This window comes from Stenella coeruleoalba (genome assembly GCF_951394435.1).
Source record: "Stenella coeruleoalba genome assembly, chromosome: 8".
NCBI lineage: Eukaryota > Metazoa > Chordata > Mammalia > Artiodactyla > Delphinidae > Stenella > Stenella coeruleoalba.
In genome coordinates, this window is record NC_137154.1 from 53252353 (window position 1) to 53278392 (window position 26040).

The following is a 26040-nucleotide window of genomic DNA, read 5'->3' on the forward strand; positions in this document are numbered from 1 at the left end:
TTTGTTCATCCACTAATTTTTTTTTCTTTTCAAACATTGTAGTTTTCCTCTCTAGAAGTTCAGTTTGGATCTTTAAAATTTTTTCTGTCTTTAACATGTTCAGTCTTTTCTGTCTAGCTTTAGAACATATGAATTACAGTTGTAATAACTGTTTTAATGGCCTTGTACTAATTATATCATCTGTGTTAATTCTGGGCCAGTTTTGATTGATTGACTGATTGATTTTGCTACTCATTTTGTGTTCTATTTTCCTGCTTCTTTGTGTGTATGGTAATTTTTGGTTGGATGCCAGACATTTTAAATTTTGTTTGTGGGGTATTTTTGTAGTCCTATAAATATTCTTGGGGTTTATTCTGAGATTTTGCTCTGTTACTTGGAAAAATTTTCGTCCTTTCAGATCTTGCTTTTAAGCTTTGTAAGGCTGGACTAAAACAGCATTTAGTCTAGGGTTAATTTTATCCACAAACTCTTCTCAATACTTTATTATGTGGCCCATGAATTATGGGCTATACCCTGTCTAGAAGGAATAGGCACTATTCCTGGCCCTGTGCAGTCTCTGCTTACTTTTTTTCTAGTCCTTTCAAGTGGATTTTTTTTTCCCCCCTGTGGCCTTGAGTAGTTTCCTCAGGTGATTCACTGATCAGTACACAGCTGAATACTTGAGTATGACTCTCTGCAGATTTTGGAGTTTTCTGTTTGTGCTGTCTCTCTAGTACTGTGTGCTGAGAACTGTAGAACTTGTGGTTTCCCCTGGACTTTCAATTTTCTCCTTAACTCAGGTAGACCTCTGTACTCGTTGGGATCTCCCTCCGTGTGCTTTGGTCTTTTAACTTTCTCCAGGCAGTAAGTTTGGGGCAGTCATAGGGCTCACCTTATATGCTTCTTCACTCTCAAGTATTATTGTCCTTTGTTACCTGATGGGTTACTTGAGACCACTGTTTCACATGTATTCTTAGTTTTTATTCTAGTAGTTTTAGACGGGAGAGTAAATCTCGTCTCTGTTACTCTGTCTTGGCCAGAAGTAGAATAAGGTAGGCTGGTCCTAAGGATTTTGATGTCCTGAAGACCATTTTAGTAATTTCAGGGTAAAAAATGACTTTATACTGCACTTAAATACAAGGTGTGGACCTTACCTTGCTACCTCTGTATCATTTTCTTTACCTCCCTTTGTTCTCATTCAAATTTGAACTGAGCCAAATTTACAGAAAGCCTACTATGGCCCAGGCACCGTAGAATGGAAGTTAAAAACATTAATATGATCTAATCCCCTTCCATAGAGAACTCAGAGCTTAGAGATGATTAGAGAGGTTATATAATATCCTCCAAATCATAGCTCTTAAATTGGTAGAACTGAATTCGAACCAGATCTTTTAGCTTCCAGCTAAATGTCCTTTTCACTATAGTAATGCATCCTTATATAATCCCTAACATACATATACAGACATAAAAACATATATATTTCTAGGCTACATAGTTCATCTGAGTTTTTTCAAATTGTCACAGATCTCCAAAAGATTTTCCAATATATTTATTGAAAAAAATGCACGTGTAAGTGGACCTGCACAGTTGAACCCCCCTGTTGTTCAGGGTTGTACAGGGTCAGCTGTATTTCTAGAACTAACAACATTTTAAAAATTGCTTTACTTATAGCACCACATTTTAATTTTACTTAAAAGGTGATTATCCAGCCTGGTTGCCCATCTAATTCACAAGTTTGGCCCAGATTAATTTTGATGATTTCTCAGTTATCAAGTCTTCCAGCAGAGATAGAGATTTGCCATTATTGAAGATACCCAGAGATTATACCACAAGTTTTGTGGGCAACTCCCCAAAATGCTTTGCATAGTGGCATTCTTGCTGGAATAAATATATAGGCTTAAAGAAGATAATAATAATTAGAATCATAGCTAATATTTGAGTACTTTTCAAATGATAAAAACATAGATGCTTTATAAGTATTAATCCTTAGAATAAACCTTTGAAGACTATATTGGGTTTTTTTCTCACTTGCCAGCTACACACTTAATCACTATGCTATACTACCTATTATATTTATAAAATCCAAGGTTATCAAATTGCCTATTGTAGTTCCACAAATAGACAATATTCATTAATTTTTGTAAAAATTGTACTTTTAAAAAATCCTATGACTTTATTATATATATTGGCATGTTGATAATTACTTTTTTTTTTTTTTTTTTTTTTTTGTGGTACACGGGCCTCTCATTGTTGTGGCCTCTCCCGCCACAGAGCATGGGCTCTGGACGTGCAGGCCCAGTGGCCATGGCTCACGGGCCCAGCTGCTCCGCGGCACGTGGGATCCTCCTGGACCGGGGCACGAACTCACCTCCCCTGCATGGGCAGGAGGACTCTCAACCACTGCGCCACCAGGGAAGCCCGATAATTACCATTTTAATTCTAGGTTCTGATTGAAAGGTTTCAGGAATGAGTCATTACATATTGTAAAAAATAGCATCTCGCGTAATTCTGATGCACACTCTGATAATGAATTATCAGGTCATCTCTGGATAGTCTGTCAGTGTGAACTGCTTGTTATTACCCTTCTATTAACAAAATGAGTTTGAGCCAAAATGTTTTCAGCTGTCATTAAACACATTAAGCACAGCTGTATTTTTTGTAGGAAGTTTTTCTCAGTGAAAGAAGCATATTCACTGATTTACATTCAGGAGTAAACTTCATAAATATGCCTTTCTAACCTTGCTTTTGTTATCTGTATAAACCCATAGAACATTGCTGAAACCAAATCCTTCTGTTCAGATTGTTAATATGCTTCTCCATATCTTTATTATTAATTTCCCTGGAAGTTCGAACTTTTCTGCGAGTGTCTGACAAGATCCAAAAAAAAATCTTAATAGGCAGAATCTCTCTCCAAGGTTTACAAATTCATGTCTTTTTTTCATGGCTCCAGGGCACCATTTTCTGTTAAGATTTAGCCAGTGGCTATAGTTAATAATACTGTATTGCATATTTGAAAGTAGGTAGGGGAGTGTGGATCTTCAAAATTTTCAACACGAGAAAAGAAGAAATGTGTAACTATTGGTGGTGTTAACTGGACTTATTGTGGTAGTCATTTGCAAAATATGCAAATATGGAATCATTATGCTGTACACTTGAAACCAATGTAATGTTATGTCACTTATACCTCAGTTAAAAACAGGGGGATTTAACCAAATTAGTAATTTCTTTTTAAATGCTGTTCTTATGAAAGCCGATTAGTTGAAGAATATTATTCAAATCATAATTTTAAAATATATTTTAAAAATCATCAAGTATATATTAAATACTTGCTAAGTGTGCAATCCTTTGTTAGTTTAGGCACAGTGAGGGAGAGGATCTGAGAAGAAAGCAAGTGCTAAACTTCATGGTACATATGCTTACTGAATGAAATAATGTACAAGATACTTAGTATTCTTTTTTCTGTGAGCATTAAAACAGATTTAGAGAAGGAGACGCCAATGTGATTTCCCTGAAGCCTTCAGGGAAGGATGAAGAAAACTCTTGGATTTGAAGAGTTTTGAGGGTCCATAGAGAGGTATATGAGCATACAATAAGGATGGAGGAGGAGGTAAATATACTAGGAAGAAACTCCTGGAGTAGAAGGGGCATCTTGAAATTGTACTGAGTGCAGGACAGTGAAATTCACACTCAGAAGTGTTATTTTGGTGGGATAGGTTGTATGGAGGCAGTGGATTATTTTTAATGAGGCCTGAGAGTGATGAGATTTAAACAGTAGTTTCAGAATGAATATATGCTACTTCAAATACATTCTTCTTGCCCCATCTTCCTTGCGATCAAGCATTCAAATTTACAAGCTGGTTGACCAGGGTTAAAGATACAGTCTATGGGTGTGAGCCAAAAGCAAAGCCAAACAGTGCATTTGTGGTAATGCAATTATATTTTATACTGCACTGGTACAATGATTCCACCAATTGAAATTATTAGTCTGTTCAGTATGTCATGCAAGGTTAATGGAGAAACTGTTGAAATTAGAGGCATTCTAGATTATGCATGCTGATTTTTGCATCCAGTTACTTTACTGAATTCTTTTATTCTAATAGTTTTTAAAGACTCTCTAGGGTATATTATGTAAATAATAATACCATTTGTAAATGGTAACAGTTTTGTCTCCTATTTTCTAAGAGTGTTTGTCTTGTTTTACTACCTTATTATATTGGCTAAGTCCTTCACAGTGAGTGTTCTAGTATTACATAGTGAGTCATTCCCAGACTTAGTAGTTGAAAACAACAATTAATTATCCTCAGATCCTCACAGTTCTGTGGGCTGTCTTTAAGCTTAGCTTGGTTGTTTTCCCTTGGGGCCTTTCAAGTAGTTGTAATCAGATGGCAGCTGTGGCTGGAGTCATTTGAAGGTTCAGCTGGGTTGGGCATATGGATGCTTCTTCACCGACATGTTTGGTGCCTCAGCTGGGATGGCTAGAACAGTGGAGACTGGCCAGCCATCTCTATCTCCAAATACTTCTCTACATGGCCAGCTTCCTCACATATGGCATTCTCAGGGTAGTTGGATTTCTTACATGGAGCCTGGTTTACCCAAGAGTGAGTGTTTAGAGAGAGGAAGTAGAAGTTAAGGGCTGTCCCTAAAACTAGCACAGGGTCCCTCCTGCCATGTTCTATTTGTCGAAGCAGTCACAGAGCCTGCCCAGATTCAAGAAGTAGAGAAATAGATTCTGCCTCTTGGTGGGGAAATATTAAGTCCACACTGCAGAAGACCATCTAGGATGGGAGATATTATTGTGGTCGTATATGGAAAATTCAGTTTGCCACAGAGGGCATCCTTGATATTCTGACATTTCACCATTCATTATGATATAAGTTGGAGTTTTCTGATAGATTCCTCTTATCAAACAAGAAAGTTTCTATGCCTAGTATAACTAAGGATTTTTCTCATGAACAAGTTTAGTGTTTCTCCTTTGTTCTATTAGTGCAGTGAATTACACAGACTTGATGTTAAATGATGTTAAACCATCTGTATAAGCCTGCGATAAATTTTACTTGCTTGTGATGTATTTATTAATACAGCACTGGCTTAGATTTGCTAATATTTTGTATTTTACAGTTTTTTATAAGTGAGGCAGACATGTAGTTTTATTTTTGTGTGTGCTGTTCAGGTTCATATCAAAACTCATAAGGGTTACACTAGCCTAAAATGAATTGAGAAGCTGTCTATATTTTCTCATGATTTAAGACAATTTATGTAATTTAGATTTAGGTGGTAGCTGTCACCTATAAAACGATCAGGGTCTGCAGTCCCTCTACCCCCACAAGGTATTACCCTTTGGTTACCTTTCTGATTTCTTTGTGGTTATTAATCTACTCAGGTTTTTAATCTCTTGTTGAGAAAACTTGGTAATTAATAGTTTTCCAGAAAATCATTTACTTTTTCTGTTCTTTTTAGTTTATTGGCATAAAGTCCTGTATAGTATTACTTTTAAGTTTTAAAACCTTGTCCATATCCTAGTTTGTACTCTTTCTTGTTTCTAATTCTGAAGTACGTTTTATGTACTTCGTCAAGTATATTGTACGATGAATATATTTTAAATTAAACTTGCATTTTAGCACACGGATGGTATTATGAAAAAATCTGAGAATGATTTATCCTACTCTTATGCCAACTGTGGTTCTTCTTGCCTGAAGTGAGTTTTTGAAATGTAAATTGGAAATTCAAAGAGTTGATTATCGTTTTATAACTTTTGCTTCCTCAGTGCTGTTTGTTAGCTTTTTTTTTTTTTTTTTTTTTTTTTGCGGTACGCGGGCCTCTCACTGTTGTGGCTTCCCCGTTGCGGAGCACAGCCTCCGGACGTGCAGGCTCAGCGGGCATGGCTCACGGGCCTAGCCGCTCTGCGGCATGTGGGATCTTCCCGGACCGGGACACGAACCCGTGTCCCCTGCATCGGCAGACGGACTCTCAACCACTGCGCCACCAGGGAAGCCCTGTTTGTTAGCTTTTGAGGACACATCTTGGTTAGACCTGACACACTCATTATCACATGCTTTCACACCACCTACTGTCTCCTCAATTTCATAAGTAGCAGTAGTGTTCTGTCTTATTTGATGCCATTACCATGATACTGTGTATTCTTCTCAACTATGTGCATGGTCTAGACAGAGGAATGTAGAAGCAGGCTTTAGGGTAAACTTCTGGTCTTTTGGGAAACTGTCATATTTAGTAAACCCGTCAACAAGTATTTGAGTGATTCCCATGTGTCCAAGGTTGCTGTAGGTGTTATGAAGATACAAAAGATTTCTCAGGCATTCCAAATCCACAGCAGTTTGGCTCTGATCAACCTTCCCAGACTCAATGACATTCTCTCATGTGCCCTTTGCTTTAGCACACTACCTACTTCCTATTTTGAACATGCAAGGCACTCTGCTCCCTTAATGACTTTGAAAAGCTATTCCCAATACCCTAAATGACTATTCTCTTGCATACAATTGTCAGAATCCTACCCTTCCTTCAAATTGAAGCTTAAATCCCTTCCCCTTAATAAGCTTTTCCCAAGAACAAGTTATCTCAGACTGATGTGTCCATTTTGAAAGGGTAAGTAGATTTGTAGATCCAGATAATAACTCTAGTAAGGTCTTTGGCAAGCTATGACTGAAAGCTTGGGGAGCAAGATAAGAAGGATAAGCTAGATGATAGTAAAGATAGGAAGATTTATAACTGCTTAATAACTTACCAGCCTAGAGGGAAATTTCTAATGGCATGGCATAGGGCTCTGTTTTTCTATCTAGTCTTGTTCAACATGTTCATTCATTCAGTTATTTACTCGCCATGTGTTTATTGAGTACTGCATGTTGGAAACTGTGCAATATGCTGGGGATATAATGGCAAACAAGGGAGACATAGTTCTACCCTTTACGATATTACAGTCTAAGCATTAGAACAAAGGTATAGAAACTTATGCAAAGCTTAAAAACTTAGAAAGCTAATGAAATGATAGTGTGGAGCTTCTAGAGATGGTGATTACTTTGTATAGCAGAATCAGTATATAAGATGATCTCTGGGGACTGGAAAGGTAGAATATATATTCAGCCCATCTTTAATTTCAAGTTGGAATTTAACTGGGATAAATTAAGTTCCCAAACCAATTGTATAAGAAGAGGAAGGCTTGACATATGGACACAGCCTGAGTGAAAAAAAGACGTAGAACCTTTAGTCAGTAGTCAAGTCAGTGTTAATAATCAGTGGAATGTGACTCTCAGAAAAAAATCAGGCTCTGTTGACGGACATGTAGTATCTAGAATGAGAAGTAATAGATCTTCCCAGCAGACCCATCTGAATCGCTATGTTCATTTATAAAAATCACTCTGTAAGAGGAATTTCGACAATCAGAAATTTGTACTCTAATATTAATGTGATTTGCAAACTTTAAAAAAACTTTCTCAAGGCAGTTTTCCAGGAATTTTTCTATGCTTGATACACTTATAAGAAAACATGAGTAAATTTATCGGTCAATAAGTATTTCATAGAATCTGAGGAAAACAGAATCAGAAGAAATCTTAAAATAGTCATCTGTTGTTTATCATCTACTGTGCTTTCAAGGTCTAAGAGGAAGGGTGAGATAGGCCCCTCCCTACTCCTGAGGGATGGAAGGGAAGCTGTGTGTGTACTGAAGTCTGTACCAGAACTGTGGGGAAGCTCAGGAGCACAAACACTAAGATATAGCTCTAGGTTTTCAAGGAGTATGGAATCTAGTGCTGGAGAGAGGCAGTGAACAGATGATCAGAGCATGACGTGAACTCTAGACAGAGCCATCCTCCCAGGGTTATTGAGGAGGACCACACAACTCAGATAAGGGGTAGCCTTATCAAATATTATCTATTTCTGGACTTCTACCTGAATTCTTCCTCTTCCAAAAAGGAATTTCTGGGTCGTTTTGTACTGGGAAGTACCCTAGTCTTTTCACACTGCAGCCCAAATAGTCTTAAATTTAAAACATATATTCGGTCAGGTCTCCCACTTTAAACTTTATCCCATTACCTTGGGAATAAAACTCCTTAGCCTGATACTAAGTCTTCATAATCTGACCTCTGTCTACCTTTACGCCCTCATCTCTTGCCATCCTCTCGCATATGAGAGGATGCTCCAGCCTTGCTAAAGGCTTGCAGTTCTTGAAAATGTTGTGCAGTCTTTTTTCTCTGTTTTTGTATTTGCTTCTCCTTTTGTCTGAAATATCTTTCTTCTTTTTTACCTAGTTAATTCTACTCTTACTTTTAATATCAGCTTAGTTTTTACTTCTTCCTAGAAGACTTTACTTCCACTTGATACTACCCCTAAAATAGAAGTCCCTCCTTTAGCTCAGCTATTTACCTCCTTTAGCTCAGCTATTACCCTATATGTACCTCTATCATAGTATTACACTATTATAATTTTTTACACACCCGTTTCTCCACAACGTTTGTGCATTTATGAATATAAGATGTACATCTCTGATCTCTGTATTTCCATTACCTAACACAGGGCATGGGCTCACTGTGTTAAGGCATTTAGGCACTTAAGTGTTTGTTGCATGAATATGTAAATAAATTGTCTGTTTCTGGAGAGATAGACTGTCTCCAATGACTTTTCTCTCAACACCAGGCTCAGTATTAGCAACATGGAAAGCGCACAGTGTGAAGATAGGATGAATGAATAAATTAAAATGTGTGTGGATTATTATCAGATAAAGGATTAGACTAAAGATTTATAAAGTGCAGATATTATCTTGACTAATGTGATAATGTGCTCTGTAAATGAAATAATGAAGAGATGATATTTGAGCTGGCCTTGAAAGCAAGGTAGTCAAGATTTGGATTGGAAGAGAGTATTAGTTTTCTATCGATGGATAATAAATTACCATAAATTTAGTGGCTTAAGACAATACTCATGTATTATTTTGTGGTTTCTTTAGGTCAGAAGTTTGGAGCACTGTGGTGATTCATGACTATTGTGGTGTCTAGATTTATTTGACTAGAATTCTAAAAAAATATATTGAAAATTGTATTTAGTGTGGAAAAAATTATAGGTCATAGCCTTTTCAGTCACCAGAAAAATCCTTTTCTCATTGATGGAAGGTATTATAAACATGAGTAGAAGTACATATATTTTAACTACCTTTATTTAATTTATTTTTTAAAGTAATTTAATATATTATTTATTTATTTATTTTTGCTTAGGTTGGGTCTTCGTTGCTGTGCGCAGATTTTCTCTAGCTGCAGTGAGCGAGGGCTACTCTTCCTTGCAGTGCACGGGCTTCTCATTGTGGTGGCTTCTCTTGTTGCGGAGCACGGGCTTCAGTAGTTGTGGCATGTGGGCTCAGTAGTTGTGGCTTGTGGGCTGTAGAGCGCAGGCTCGGTAGTTGTGGCACACGAGCTTAGTTACTCCGTGGCATGTGGGATCTTCCCGGACCAGGGCTCAAACTCGTGTTCTCTGCATTGGCAGGCGGATTCTTAACCACTGCGCCACCAGGAAAGTCCTGTTAACTACCGTTAGATGTATTACCTAATGAAAGGCATTGTATAGATAATCAAACACTAACTATTAACACTAGCTATTATTTAGAGCCTAGAGTAAAACATTTCATGTCTATCAGAGATGAAGAAAGGTAAAGTGGTTAGGCCTAGCTATATTATACAACACTAGTCTTTTAAATTATAAGTTTGTAGATTGTGATATTTCTATAGTTGTCTCTAAGGGAATTTAATTGCAGACATGTATTAGAGACTTTGCGATGTAAAGAGAACTTGTTTACTATCTCTCTTAGCCTGTGAGAAGAGAAACCTTGAGTACTGGACTGTGTTGCTGATAGGACAAAGTCTTTAGTTTTTATATTCTGTTTCCCAGTCTAGAAAGATTGTTGACATGTTGCAACAGGCATAGTGATGTAGGTGATATCAGACTATGGACACAGCTCTATAAGGCAGGCGTTCTGGAGACTGGGCAGATAAGCTACAATTAGTACTGACCAAATGATGAACAGGGTTACTTGTGGTACTGAGTAGAGATTGGAATTGAGAAGAGCAAGAGTTGAAGCTTAGAAACCAGTTAGGAGGCTACTGGTTAGATAGAAGATGATGGTGGCAGTAGTTATAGAGAGAGGTGAAAAGATTTGAAACAGTTTTAATCAAGTCCTTGTTGCTAAATCTGTAGATACTGTCTAGGCCTCAGGTTACTTGATTTTATGACAGTGATTATTACTTCCTTGAGACATTCTGTTCCTTTGACTGCTGTAACACCACCTCTCCCAGCTGTCCTTCTACTTCTCTGGAATTCTGGGTCAGAATTTTTTGCAGCTTTTATTTCTTTATTTCTAATCCGTTAAAAATTGATTTTCCTCGGAATTCTGTTCTAGGCTCTGTTCTCTCTCATTCTCACAGTCTTCCAGAATGATGTCATTACTTTCATAGCATTAATAACCATCTGTGTGCTAATGATTGCCATATTTTTATCTCCGGCCAAGATCTGTCTCCTAAGCTCCAGATCCTTGTATTCAACCCATACTCAACACCTCCTCTCGGATGTTGCACAGGCGCCTCAAACTGAAAGCAGAACTTTCTTCTCAAACTGCTCATCCCTGTTCACCCTTTCAATAAATGACATCACCATTTTCCTGGTTCCCCAAGCCATACACCAGTGATCATTTTTTTCTTTTGCAGTACAATTCATACAACATAAAATTAAGAGAATGTAAATGTATAGTCTGATGAGTTTTGACAGATATACACACCCACATTGTCATCATTCCATGAAGATATGGAATATTTTTCACTCTCCAGAAAGTTCCCTCATACCGCTTTGCCAGTCATTCTTATACCCTTGTCCCCACCCCTGGCTGAGTCAAGCACTTTTCTTATTGCCTCCTTATTTATTAGCTTTTCCTGTTCTTCAGCTTCTTATAAATGGAACCATACGGTATACTCTTTTGTTCAGCATACTTCTGAAATTTATCCATATTGTAGTATAGATCAGTAGTTTGTTCCTTTTTATTGTTGTGAGTGGTTTTTCTATGAATATACCACAATTTGCTTATGCATTATCTTGTTGATGGACATTTGAGTTGTTTACCCTGTGCTATAGAGTAGGTCCTTATTGTTTTTTTTGTATATAGAGTATGTATCTGTTAATCCCAAATTCCAAATTTATCCCCTCCCCTTTCATAACCGTAAGTGTGTTTTCTATGTCTTCAAGTCTGTTTCTGTAAATAAGTTCATTTGTATCTTTTTTTTAGATTCCACATATAAGTGGTATCATATGATATTTGTCTTTCTCTGTCTGATTTACTTCACTTAGTATGATAATCTCTAGGTCCATAGCATTATTCATTCTTTTTTATGGCTGAGAAATTTTCCATTGTATTTATTGTATTTACGTACCACATCTTCTTAATTAAATTAATTAATTAATTAATTTTGGTTTGCATTGGGTCTTTGTTGCTGCACACGGGCTTTCTCTAGTTGCGGTGAGCGGGGGCTACTCTTCATTGCAGTGCGCTGGCTTCTCACTGCAGTGGTTTCTCTTGTTGCGCAGCCCAGGCTTTAGGCGCGTGGGCTTCAGTAGTTGTGGCTCGCGGGCTTAGTTGCTCTGTGGCATGTGGGATCTTCCCAGGCCAGTGATTGAATCCGTGTCCCCTGCATTGGCAGGCGGATTCTCAACCACGCGCCACCAGGGAAGTCCCAACACATCTTAATCCATTCATCTGTCCTAGGTTGCTTCTATGTCTTGGCTATTGTAAGTAGTGCTTCTAAGAATACTGGGGTGCACGTATCTTTTCAAATTTGAATTTTCTCTGGGTATATGCCCAGGAGTGGGATTAGTGGAGCATATGGCAACTCTATTTTTAGTTTTTTAAGGAACCTCCATACTGTTCTCCATAGTGGCTGCACCAATTTACATTCCCACCAACAGTGTAGGAGGGTTACCTTTTCTCCACAGCATCTCCAGGAGTTGTTTACACTTTTTGACTGTTATAAATAAAGTTGCTAAGAATATCTTTCCAAAAGACTTTTGTGAGGGGTTGGAGGTGGGCTATTTGGATGAAGGTAGTCAAAAGGTACAAACTTTCAGTTCGAAAGATAAATAAATACTAGGGATGTGATGTACAACGTGATTAATATAATGAACACCGCTGTATTATTATATATGGAAGTTGTTAAGAGTAAATCCTAAGAGTTCTCATCGCAAGAAAAAAAATTTTTTTGTTATTCTTTTATTTTGTATCTATATGAGATGATGGATGTTCACCAAACAGTGCTGTATGCCAATTATATTTCAATAAAACTGGAAGAAAAAAAAGTCTCTTGTGGTCACATGCTTTCATTTCTCTTATACCTAAGAGTGGAGCTTCCTGCTCATATGATAGGTGTATATTTAATTTATTAGAAATTACCAGTTTCCAGAGTAGTTATACAATTTTAGAATCCCACCAACAGTGTTTGAAAGTTCCAATTGCTCTACTCCTTGACATCACTTGGTATTGTTTTGTAAATTCTAGCCATTATAGTAGGTTTGTACTGGTGTATCATTTTGATTTTAATTTTTAATTCCTTGATGACTAATGATATTGAGCAGCATTTTATGTGCTTATTAGCCATTCTTGTATCTTCTTTTGTGAAGTGTTTGTTCAAATATTTTGCCCTTTTTTATTTATTGGGTTGTTTGGTTTTTATTGTTAAGTTGTAGGAATTCTTTGTACACATTAGAAATACAAGTCCTTTGTCAGATATATATATATATTTTGTCTCACTCTCTGACTAGATTTTTCATTTTCTCAATAATGTCTTTTGATGAGAGTTTTAAATTTTGATAAAGTATGCTATATCAGGGTTTTATTTTATGGATAGTACTTTTTGTGTCCTATTTAGGAAATCTTTACCTAACCCAAGCTCATGAATATACTTTCCTACATGTTATTTTAGAGGCTTAATAGTTTTAGCTTTTACATTTAAGCCTTTGATCATTTCAAATTGATTTTTATGTATGATGTGAGGTAGAGTTTAAGGTTCATTTTTTTCCCATATTGATATCCAGTTTATTTTAGTGTCGTTTGTTGACAAAGCTTTTCTTTCCCTAATCAAAATATAAATTGATTGAATAGGCTATGTCTATATCCTGATTTCTGTTTCATCAATCTATTTGTTTAGCCTTATGCAACTACTACTGCTTTACAAACTAGCTTTATGATAAGTCATAAAATCTGGTAGTGTAATTCTCCCAGCTTTGTTCTTTAACATTTTCTTGGCTATTCTAGGACTTTTCTATTTCCATATCAATTTTCAAGTCAGCTTGTCAATTAAAAAAAAAAGACTGCTAGGCTTTTGATTGGGATTAATTGACTCTAGATAAATTTAGGGGGAGACTTGACTTCTTAACCTCCAATCCATGAAATAGTACATGACTCCATTTGTTTAGGTTTTTTAAAAATTTCTCTCAGCAGTGTTTTCTAGTTTTCAATGTACAGGTCTTTCTTTCACATCTAGTTATTTGATGATACTATATAAAAATACCAATTGATTTTTGTGAATTAACCTGGAATCTTGCAATGTTGCTAAGTTTATTATTAGTTTGATTATAGATTAAAACATTTTTTTCTATGTACACAGTCATATAGCATCTGTGAGTAGACATTTTTGCTTCTTCCTTTCCTGTATTTATGACTTTTTTAAATTGCCTTATTACAATGGCTTGGATCTTGAGTACAGTGTTGAATAGAGTAATGAAAGTAGACATCTTTTCTTATTCCTGATCTTAAGTATTACCTGCAGAGTTTTAGTATAAACCCTTTATCAGATTGAGGAACCTCTCCTTTTTCCTTAGCTTGTTGAGAGATTTTTGTTTTAAATCCTTAACAGGTATTGAATTTTATCAAATGCTTTTTTGGGGCATCTTTTGAGATAATATGTTTTTTCTCTTTCATTCTGTCACAATTGATTTTCAAATGTTAAATCAGCCTTGTACTCCTCAGGTAAATCCACTTCATTAAGATGTGCTATCTTTTTCATATATTGCTAGATTTGATTTGCTAATTTTATTAATGATTTTTGTATTGTCTGTAATTTGCTTTTCTTGTGATGTTTTGGTATCAAGGTTATTCTGGCCTCTTAAAACAAATTGAAAAGTGTTCCTTCTTCTTTGAAAGGTTTTGTTAAGACTAGTATTTCACCAGTGAAGCAATCTGAATGTAGTTTTCTGTGTGAGAAGGTTTTTAATTATAAATTTAGCTTCTCTAACTGATAAGAACTATTCAGATTTTCTATTTCATTTGTTTGGTTTGGAAACTTGTGGTTTTTAAGCAATTTAACTATTTCATCTAAGTTGTTAAATTTATTGACATATTGTTCATAATTTCCCTTAATTGCCTTTAAATGTCCATAGGATCTGTGGTGATGTCTTCTCTTGCGTTCTTGATGTTGGTAATTTTCAGGCATCATTTTTTATATCTCCTCTCTAACTTTTCACATCTACATCATCCTTTCTGTTCCTGTTTTAATTTAAGACAATGCCTAAACTTTTGCTAGGACTGTTAAAATAACCTTATACTAGCCTTCCTGTTTACAGTCTTGTTTCTCTGTATCCCAGTCACCTAATTATAGGAAGAAAGTGCATATGTCATTAAATCTTTCTTGGCTTAAAACTTTTTAATGGTTTCCTAATACCTTCAGAATAAAAATCTAAGCTCCTTCATATGGAATACAAACTCATTAATGATAAGGTATCTATTTCTCTCAATAGAATCCTATTTTTTCCTATATATTCTTTTCCCTTTTAATCTCTCCCTGCCAGCCATAGGGAGCTATACTTCACTGACTTTCTAGGTGCTCTAATTTGTCATTCATCATCTTAAAATTGAATGCAGCATTCAGATGTGATATGATCAATACTAAGTAGGCAAAAATTGTTTCCTCACTTCTCCTTTACTGAGATTATTATTAATATCTGATAGGTATGGTCTCAATATTCATTTGACATAACACTTTTTGTTCAGTGTATCTTTACATTCACAGCAATATCTAGCTGCAAAGCATTATTTTAAACCCACTTTCACTTTTACTGTTATCTCAAAACATATTGATCCAATATGCATGAATTTGCTATAACCAGAATACCTATCAGATAGCTAGTTGATCCTCCCCACACCAGTGATGATGAGTTTTATTTCAGCTTGAGGGTGTTAGTGTTGGTTTTGACTAATCACCCAGATGACTGGATGATTTATGTTTCTTTATAGTACCATTTCATAGTTTGCAAAATCAAGAAACATTCCTCTGAAACTGGCTAGCTGGTTTGGAGGTAAGGCAGTTGTTTCTTTTCTTGTCAGTCCTTCACCTCTTCACCCCCAGGGGAATTAGGATGTCCCATGTTATGTTTAAAAGCCTAAACACTTCAAACTTTTATTCTCCTGTTGAGCTTGAAAGGGGGACGTTATTAGCTCTGTCTTGATGTAGCAGGGGCTCTGAAAGTCTATTTGGATAACACTGAAGATTGGAGGAAATGTGACTCTGTCTGTGTGTTTTAAGCCCCTAAGGTAAGATCAGAAAGCGTCTGGGGCAGTGAGAGCCAAATAGTTGAAGTCATACATTAATTATGGTCATGAATCATTTTTATTTTTAGAGTCTTTACCATTTGACAAGGTTGTTTGCATAGTACTCTAGTGAGTTTTAGGCAGCATTTTCCCGCCTTTCAAAGTAACAGGCTATTTTGTTGATTTCTACTTTGGGTTGGTAATGCCTATCAAATTAGAATTCTGATAACATTTTTAGTAGAAATTGCTTGTTTCTTGCCAGAGTGAACTGTCTTTAATTTATGTGATTTTTGTTTCGAATGTATTTTGAAATTATAGAAAACTAGTACATTAGTCTTTTAGTCTTTTACTGATATCAGTAAAAATAATCAAAATCTTGGGACTGTACTTTTATATGCAGGCATTAGTCGACCTTCAGTCAGCAGTATATTTTGAGTGCTTTTGTGCCACATTCTCTGCTAAGTACTGGGAATGTAAATGAAAAAAATGAGTGTTTTTTTTTCTTTTTTCCCGGAAATCTAGTAAAGAAATAGACAAGGAAATAGGCAGTTGCTGTAAAATGTGGTTCTATAATCTTTGTTAGTGTTGTATACATGATGCTGTGGATCTCCATAGGAAGAAGTGCCTCTACCTGTCTGGAACAGTCGGGAAGGCCTTTGAAGAAGAAGGTATGCTTCAGCTGCCTGTTAGTGGGTTTGGGAGTATACTTATCTGTTAAGAGAGAGTGAAGCTTGTAGTCAGAACAGCTCGCTGAAAGGTACAGAAGGAAGAAATGGCATGACGTGTTTGGGGAGAGTTGTTAGTAGTTCAGCATTGCTGGAATTGCGTGTGCAAAGTAAGCGTATCAGAAACGAGGTGGGGACCACATCACAAAGGTCCTCTCCTTGCTTTTAAATTTCTTTAGCATCACCTTTGTAGGTGAGTATTGCCATCAAGAGAGTGTGTACGAATTCACACCCGGAGCAGGAGGCAGTAGGATGGAGGATAATCTCCTCTGTTGGATTCCTTTGGAGTCCTGAGGAAGTTGCAGAAGAACTGCTCTCACGAGTAATCTCATAAGATTTGCTCCTTTTTAGATGACCTAAGAAATCCTCAGTAACTATCAGGCAACTTCTGAAAGTGCAGAATATGTCATGAATGTTTTTAGTGCAAGGTGTCGTAGTAATAATGTTGGCAGAGGTGTTGATGCCATCAACTCCCTGATAAAATTAACGTCCTCATATATAGGATAACTTTCAGTTTAGGACAGTTGGCCAGTTTTAAAAGTCGGAAGTAAAATTTACATACCGTGAAATACTTAGATTTCAAGTTTAAGTTCTGTGTATCCTCCTGTGCGCCTCACCCCAATCAAGACATGGAACATTTCCATCACCTCAGGTAGTTCCTTAGTTCACCTTGCTCTCTACCAGTCAGTCCTGCCTCACCCAGGCAGCTAGCCACTCTTGGTTTCTGTCACCATACATTGCTTTTACCTGTTCTTGAACTTTGCTTAAATGGAATCATATAGTATGTACTTTTTCGTTCCTGGCTTTTTTCACTCAGCATAATGTTTTTTTGAGATTCATTCATATTGTTGTGTATATCAGTGTTGTGTTCCTTTTTATTGCCGAGTAGAATTTCGCTGTATGAATATACCACAATTTGCTTGTTAATTCTCCTGTTCGATGGACGTTTGGATTGTTTTCTATGAACGTTCTTATACATATCTTCTTGTGGACGTGTTTTTGTATTTCTTGAGTAAATGATAAGGAGTAGAAATACTGAGTCATAGGTTAGATGTATGTATAACTTTACAAGAAACAGTTTTCCAAAGTGATGATACTGTTTTATACTTTTATCACCGATGCATGCAAGTTTCAGTTGCTGCACATCCTTGCTAGCATCAGGTGTTGTCATTTTAGTTTTAGTTATTCTAACAAGTGTGAAATGCTATCTCATTACGATTTTAATTTTCATTACCATGATGACTAAGATTCTGAGCACCTTTTCCTATGCTTATTGGCCTTTCTTATATCTTCTTATGTGAAGTGTTTCACTCTTTTGCCCATTTTTAATTGGGTTGTCTCTTTGTTACTGGTTTGTATGAGTTCTTTATATACTCCAGGCACAGTACTTTGTCGAATTAATGTTTTACAAATATTTTCTCCCAGTCCATGGACTGCTTTTATATTTTCTTAACAACATCTTTAGATGAAAAGACATTTTTTATTTTGGCAGTGCCTAATTTATCCATTTTTAATTTTAAGGTTAGTGCTTTTTGTGTCTTCTCTAAGAAATCTTTGCCCACCCCAAGGTTGCAAGAGATTCTGTGTTTTCCTCTACAGATTTATGACTCTAGCTTTTATGTTTACTGTGATCTCCTTGAATTAATTTTTTTTCTGCTGTGAGGTAGGGAATGAGATTCATTCCCTACCTCACAGCAACTGTGTTTACCCACTGTTCCAGCACCATTTGTTTAAAAAACTTTCCTTTTTCCATTAATTTGCGTAGGTTCCTTTGTCCAAAATCAGTTGGCCATATATGTGTAGGTCTGTTTCTATACTCTTTATTCTGTTCCATTGATCTGTTTTTTGATCCTTATGCCAGTACCAGATTGTTTTGATTACGTAGCTTTATAAAAAAGGAAGTCTTGAAATCTGGCAGATTTAAAGATTGGTTTATCTCTTCTAGATTCTTTGTTTTTCTATGTAATTTATAGTATCAACTTCTTAATTTCTACAAAAAGAAGCACACATACACACAAAAACAAAGCCTGTTGGGATTGGGATTGTGACTGTGAAATTATTGACCCATATATAGAAATATAACTGAGTGTTTGTTGACCTTGTATCCTGTGACATTATTAGTTCTAGTAGTTGTTTTGTGGATTCCTAATGATTTTCTACATGAAAATCATGTTACCTGTGAATAAAGACAATTTGACCATTTTTAGTATGTACATGTATACAAAATATATAAGCTATACTTGAAGACAAAGAGACAAAGAAAAACACAAACCCATAATTAAAGCAAAAAAGAAAGCTAGTTAATTTTTTCAATGCTCCTTGTTTCAAAGGGGCTGCTGCTTTAATTCAGTCTTCTTAACTTGGGATTATTGTTAATTTTTTTTTCTTTGTGGATACCCAACAAGTAATAGCCTTCATAGCAGTGGGTTTTTTTGGTGACTTTAGTAATGTAGCTAATTTCTCTGGGCCTCAGTTTCCCATCTGTAAAATGATAGGGTTCAATCAGATTATTTTCTAAGGTCTCTTTCAGATTCCTGTGAGTTCTTCATTTTAGCTCTCAATACATCACAGACAGTCAGATGGGTATAGAAAGGGTGTTTTAGAACATATCGTGACTCTTGTTATTTCCTTGTTGTAAATATGCTAGAGAATTGTGAAATCATCAGTTGAGTTCATTATTAATTCTCTTTATCCTGGAAACTTTGTCCTCGTTTTGTTCCATTTATGCCTGTGGCTCTGTGTTGAGTTTATAGTTAACTCACTTAAATTTTTCTACAACTTTTATTTCTAGGCTTCATAGAGCCCAGTGTGCAATTAAACAGACTCAGGTAACTGTTCAGAAAATTGGAAAGGAAATTGAAGAAAAACTAAGACTCACATCTACAAGCAATGAGCTGGTAGGTTTTTATATATTAACCTATTTAAATTCGTTGATTTCTAAATGTGATCACCGTATTCTTCTTGTATTTATTTCCCTCTTTTTTCCCCAAAAAAACTTCAGGTAGTTTTTTCCTTCTTTTTATTTTTTCCTCTTAATGTTTCACTGAGACTTCTGTTGGCATTTAAATGTTATAAATAAACTTTCCCATCTGCTAGTAGTGTAACATACAAAGTGCCTGCCTTTTTATGCTAGTTGAAACTTTAGATTGCATACAATTACTTAGAAGATAATCAAAATCTATTTTATTAATATCTTATAAATGTGAACTCTAGACATAAACTGTATAGTGAATGAAAAATAGCTGCCAGAAGAAAAAAAATAATAAACTGTAGATACTGATCTGCTTTTAAAAGATGAATTTAAAATTATTTGGATTGAATTTAATAGGTTAGTTTATGGACAGTGTTCTCTTTGGGGAAAGATTCTTTTAATGAGGTATTTCCAAAGAAATAGAAATTCCAATCCAAATGGACAGATTTAAGATATTAGTATAATTTTGGGGTTGCTTTATACTCTTCCTAGTGGGGAAAAATATATTAATTTTGGAACGAAGATTCTGTCTTTTTAAGCAGAATAGTGGGTATAACTAATAAATAGAACTTTTCTCAAAATGAAGTCACAGTGCTAATGATAGCTTTTGATGAAATTTGTGCTATAGATAATGATACTTAAAACTCAAATCCTCAAATTAAGTCCGAAGTGAAAAATTTTAAGTATTTGTTTGCACAAACTCGATACCATAGATAGGCAGTATCTTCTAGCTGTCGTTCACAGCACTGTCAACTTGGCAGAAGGTCTTTATGTCTCCAAACAAAAGTTCCATTATCTGTAAGATTTGTCTGAGATAATAATTCAGTGGATGAACTATAGAAAGCAACATTGCAATTAACCTATACAGATTCTCTCTCGTAGAATTTGAAATTAATGGATGATAAAGTATTTAATCTATATAAAACTGCTGACTTTGACCTATAAATGGCAGTGTCATATAGTTCAGTCTAATATGTAAAATGGCTAGTGCTGTACCTGGCACGTAGCAGGCATACAAAATATGGTAGCTGCAATAACTGTGGTAGTGACACTTTTTATTCATATGACTTTTCACACCTATGGAAAATCTTCCACTTTGGAGAAGCTGTTAAACCACCTCCTTTTGTAACTTAGGTCCAGTAAAGGACCAAACTCCAGGCCACAGATATATTGGAGGAGGAGAAAAAATAGCTAATTTTAATCCTTTCTGTAGTGTACAAAAATACCAGATTTTTAGAGCCTTTGGGGAGAAACTGCTAGGTTTTTTCTTATTTTCCTCTCTCAAGGCAAGACTGGGAAATTACTTATTTCATTAAGTGACAGCATATGTTTTGTCTCAGTATGGAAAAATGTATGTTTAATCCTATTTTTCTAAAATATAAGTGGTGACACACAGAGCAAGGTGATAGAATGTATGAGTTTAAAGAGGTCAAGTTCAGAGGTTCACTGTGTGTTTTTATGCGGCCTAGTCAACATATAAGAAAATCACTGTATTTTTGAACTGAAAGTGAACCTAGAAATCTAGTTCCCTTATAACCTCACTTAAAACCACACTCCCCTCGGTACCTTCTGTCCCCTTCCCTGTTTTGTTTTTCTCCATAGTATTTATTACCCTTTAACATGCTATACACTTCACATATGAATTTTATTTGTCTGTCTCTCTAAACTCTGTGAGGAGAGGGATTTTTGTCTATTTTTTTTTTCCTCATGGCTGTATTTCCCAGTGTCTAGAAAAGTGTTTAACACACAGTAAGAGCTCATTAAATATTTGATGAATTTAAGGATGAATCTAGTGTAATCTCTTTTTAAAATAACAGGAAAATGAGACCTAAAGAAAGTAAGCAACTTTCCCATGATCATTGACAAATAGAGACAGAAATTTTGGTTTCCTTGTCTCCTTTCAGAGGGTAATACCAGGTACTTGTTTGTTATCTACTGTAAGGTTTACCTGTAGGAAATTAGAAACCCTTACTACTATAGTTTTTTCTTCATTCCCTTTCCAAATTGGCCCAATTATACTTCAACCCAAGCATTTTCAATATGTAAGAATTAATTTTAGTCTAAGTATAAATACAGTCAGAAGGCATATTTGATGTGTAAAGAAATCAGATTACCTTCTAAGATCAAATGTAATTAACTGTTTAGAAGAAATTGGGTTCATACTTGATGACTTTCGAAACTTTGACATCTTCTCGTCAGTGTCCAACATAATTTTCTGGCATTATGTTTTTTAGGAAATTTCTGCTGTTGTCATTTTGAATTTTTGCTTAAGTGTTTTGGATTTTGTCAAATTGCCTTTCCTTGTATCTGTTGAGATAATTTTATGTTTTTCTCTTGTATTATGATAGTGAAGTACATTGATTGATTTTTGAATGTTCATCCAACTTAGGATTGCTAGGGAAAGCCCCTCTTGTTCATGATGAATTATTCTTTTTATGTATATTTCTAGATTCAATGTGCTAAAATTTTGTAAAGGATTTTTGCATCTATATTAAGGTGGAATATTGATCTGAAGTTTTGTTTTCTTGCCACCTCGTTGTTTAGTTTTGTTGGGGTAATGTTGGTCACAACTAGTGAATTGGGAAGTGTTTCCTCTGTTTTCTGGAAGAGTAAGTGTAGAATTGGAATTATTTCTTAAAGGTTGGTAGAATTTACCGGTGAAGCCATCTGGGCCTTTGTGGGCCCAGATGTGGAGTCTTCTTTGTGGGCTTTGAGTTAGGAATTCAATTCTTTAATAGTTGAGGTGTTACTGAAGTTAGCTGCTTCTTGAGTAGGCTTTGGTTGCTTGTGTCTTTCAGGGATTTGTGCATTTCATTTAAGAGGTCGGTCTTTTTAATTTTAGCTATTGGGTATATAGTGCTTCCTTAGTTTGGTTTTATAATTGTATTTCTATTATGATAATTTTTCATATCTTTATTGGTTATCTTTTAAGAGGTGTAATTTTAAATATTTTTGCCCATTAGGAAAAGAAAAACTCTATTTAGATTTACAGAAAACTTGTAAAGATTGTTCAGAAAGGTTCCATACACCTTTCATCCAGTTTCTTTTAATGTTAACTTCTTGTATAGCCATGTTACATTTGACATGGTACATACAACTTGGTATATCATCAAACCAGGAAATTAACATTGATACATTACTATTAGCTGTGGATTTTATTCAGGTTTCACCAGTGTTTCCACTATGTCATTTTTATTTTACAACAGTTTTAGATTTATAGAATTATTACAAAGATAGTACAGAGAGTTACCCTGTAAACCCCACATCCAGTTTCTCCCATTATTAACATCTTACCTTAGTATGGTACATTTGTCGTAATTATTGAACCTGTATTGATAAGTCATCATTAACTAAAGTCCATGCTTTATTCAGATTTCCTTAATTTTTATCTAATGTCCCTTTTCTGTTCCAGGATCTCATCCAGGAAACCATACTGCTTTTAGTAGCTATGCTTCCTTAGACTTTCTTGGTTGTGAAAATTCCTCAGACTTTGATTTTTTTGATGACTTTGACAGTTTTAAGGATTACTGGGTCAGCTGTTTTATATAATATCCCTTGATTGGTGTTTGTCTGATGTTTTGTTGTGATTAGACTGGATTCTAATATCTTTTTTTCTTCCAGTATCCAGTCTAGGACACCACACTGGCTTTAGTCATCATGACTTCCTAGGCTTCTCTGATCTTTGACAGTTTTTCATTCTTTCCTATTTTTAAATCACCATGACGAATCACTGTTGATAGTAACCTTGATCACTGGGTTAAGGTGATGTCTCCCAGGTTTATGCACTCTAGAGTTCCCTTTCCCTGCTCAATTTTTTGAAAGCCAGATTCTAAGCCCAGCCTCCACTCCAGAAGAGGGGACTGAAGCTCTACCTCCTGGAAGAGAGACTATCTACACACATTATTTGGGTACTTTGTGAGGAAGATTTGTCCCTTCTTCCCTCCACGCATTTATTTATTCAGTCGTTTAATTATCAGTATGGATTTGTATCTATTTATTTTATACTTTAGGTTACAATCTGATACGATGTTCTTAATTTCCTTGCTTCAACTGTGGCATTGAGAGCTCTCTCAGGATGGGTTCTGTGTCCTTTTGACATGCCCTCATCTCCTTTTTGTTCGTTTGTTTTTTAAAGCAAGTTCTTAATTTCTGGCACTATGTGATCTGGACTCATCAGGTATTTTCCCTGTCTCAGCCCTAGAATCAGCCATTTCTCCTAGGAATCCTGTTCCTTTCATTGAACAATGGAATTTAGAAACAAGATCTGGGCACTAGGTGTGCTTGTTGCTTCTGAGTTGTAAGTGCTTCTAAGCCCTCTCAGTGGACAGAGCTGGTATATACAGGTATCCGTCTCGCTATGTATTAAACTTAACATACATTTATTTATCTATTTTTTGCTGCATTGGCTCTTCGTTGCTGTGCGTGGGCTTGCTCTGGTTGCGGCGAGCGAGGGCTACTCTTCGTTGTGGTGCATGGGCTTCTCATTGCGGTGGCTTCTGTTGTTTCGGAGCACCGGCTCTAGGTGCACGGGCTCAGTAGTTGCAGCGTGTGGGCTCAGTAGTTGTGGCTTGCGGGCTCTAGAGTGAAGGCTCAGTAGTTGTGGCACACGGGCTTAGCTGCTCCACGGCATGTGGGATCTTCCCGGACCAGGGCTCGAACCTGTGTCCCCTGCATTGGCAGGCGGATTCTTAACCACTGCGCCACCAGGGAAGTCCCTTCCCTCATTTTTAAATGGGACTTTTGTCTTCTCATACTGTGGTTAAAGACTGTGTGGGCATGCGTGTGTGTGTGTGTGTGTGTGTGTGTGTGTGTGTGTGCACGCATTTCTGGATACAAGTCCTTTTTCTGATATGTGTTTTGGCAGTATTTTCTTCCAGTCTGTGTCTTGCCTTTTTGTGTTCTTAGTGATGCTTTCTAAAGAGCAAAAGTTTCAAAGTTTGATGAAATCCAGTGTATTTTTTTAATTTATTTTATGGTTAGGGCTTTTTGTGTTCTTTCTAAGAAATCTGTGCCTAACCCAAAGTCACGTAAGTTTTCTTCTGTGTTTTGTTTTAGAAATTTTATAGTTTTGGGCTTTACATTTAGATCTATGATCCATCTCAAGTTTTTTTATAAGTGAGGTAACAAACTCCCTTATTATTATAGCTTTGCTGTCTTAAAACCAGATGGAGTAAGTTCTCCAGCTTTGTTCTTTTAAAAAATTCCTGTGGGTTTCTAGGTTCTTTGTATTTACAAGTGAATTTGAGAATGAATTTATCAGTTTCTACCAAAAAAAAAAAAGCCTGCTGGAATTTTGATTAGGATTTATAGATCAATTTGTGGAGAATTGCAGTCTTAACTATATCAAGTTCTCCAATCCATGAACATGGCATATGTCTCCCTTTTTTTCTAATAAATTTATTTATTTTTATTTATTTATTTTTGGCCACGTTGGGTCTTTGTTGCTGCACATGGGCTTTCTCTAGCTGTGCAGAGCGGGGGCCTCTCTTCATTGTGGTGCGAGGGCTTCTCCCGTAGGGGAGCATGGACTCTAGGTGTGCGTGCTCAGTAGTTGTGGCATGTGGGCTCAGTAGTTGTGGCATGTGGGCTCAGTAGTTGTGGCTCGCGGGCTTTAGAGCATGGGCTCAGTAGTTGTGGCTCACGGACTTAGCTGCTCCGCAACATGTGGGATCCTCCCGGACCAGGGCTCGAACCCATGCCCCCTGCATTGGCAGGCAGATTCTTAACCACTGTACGACCAGGGAAGTCCTGGCATATGTCTCTTTTATTTTGATTTTTTTCCTTAATTATCTCAATAATATCTTATAGCTTTCAATGTAGAGGTTCTGGGCATCTTTTATTAGTGTTATTCCTAAGTATTTTATGGGAGGCTTGTTTGTTTTGGGCATTATTGCAAATGGGATTGTTTTTGAAATTTTATTTCTCATTTGTTTCCTGCAAGTATATAAGAATACAATTCATTTTAATTTAGTAATCTTGCATCTTGCAATCTTGTTATATTAACTTTTAAATTCTAGTAGTTATTTTGTAGATTTCTTGGGATTTTCTATATAAACAATTGTACCTGCAAACTTGGAATGCTCTATGCGCTTTAATTTTTCTGCCTTATTTCAGTAGCTAGGGCATACAGTACAATGTTGAATGAAAGTGATAAACATGGAAATCCTTTACTTGTTCCTGATCATAAGGGGAAATCATTCATCCTTTCTCCATTAAATATAATGTTAGCAATGCCTTTTATTGGCTTTAGGAAGTTGCCTCTTACTCCTAGTTTCTGAATTTTATCGTGAATGGATGTTGAATTTTGTCAAATGCTTTTTCTGCATTTATTGAAATAAATGATCATGGCATTTTCTTCTTGATTCTGTTACTACGGTGAACTACATTGATTTAATTTCAAGTGTTTAACATTGCGTTTATGGAATAAACTAATGGCTACAATATAGAGTACAATCTTTTTTATACTTTGCTAGTTATGATCTGGTAATAATTTAAGAGTTTTTGTGCCTATATTTATTAGGGGTATTGGGAAGCAGTGTTTTAAATTACTTTGTTAGATTGGTATTAGGATTATGGTAGACTGGTAAAATTAGTTGGGCAGTGTTCCTTTTGCCTACTCCACCTTGACTAGAAGCGGAAGCCTCTTGGCTTTTTAACATTTTCAAATAGTCTGCTGAGATTTCATGTCTTTTTATTCATTATGAGAATATTTAACTTTTTTTCACTTAGCGTATTTGTAATAGTGACTTTCTTTGATAATTTTAACATCTGGGTCATCTCAGAGTTGGCATATGTTGATTGTCTTT

General features: G+C 36.0%; 1 protein-coding gene across 4 annotated transcripts in view; it reads left to right on the forward strand.

Annotated features, from left to right (window-relative positions):
- The window catches only part of UVRAG (UV radiation resistance associated), a 317503-nt gene that overhangs the window by 121064 nt on the left and 170399 nt on the right, over window positions 1-26040 (forward strand). For all 4 annotated transcript variants that reach the window (XM_079928279.1, XM_079928281.1, XM_079928282.1 and 1 more), the window contains one exon: window positions 19055-19160. In XM_079928279.1, the coding sequence (XP_079784405.1) occupies window positions 19055-19160 (106 nt within the window). The remainder of the gene's footprint in view (window positions 1-19054; window positions 19161-26040) is intronic.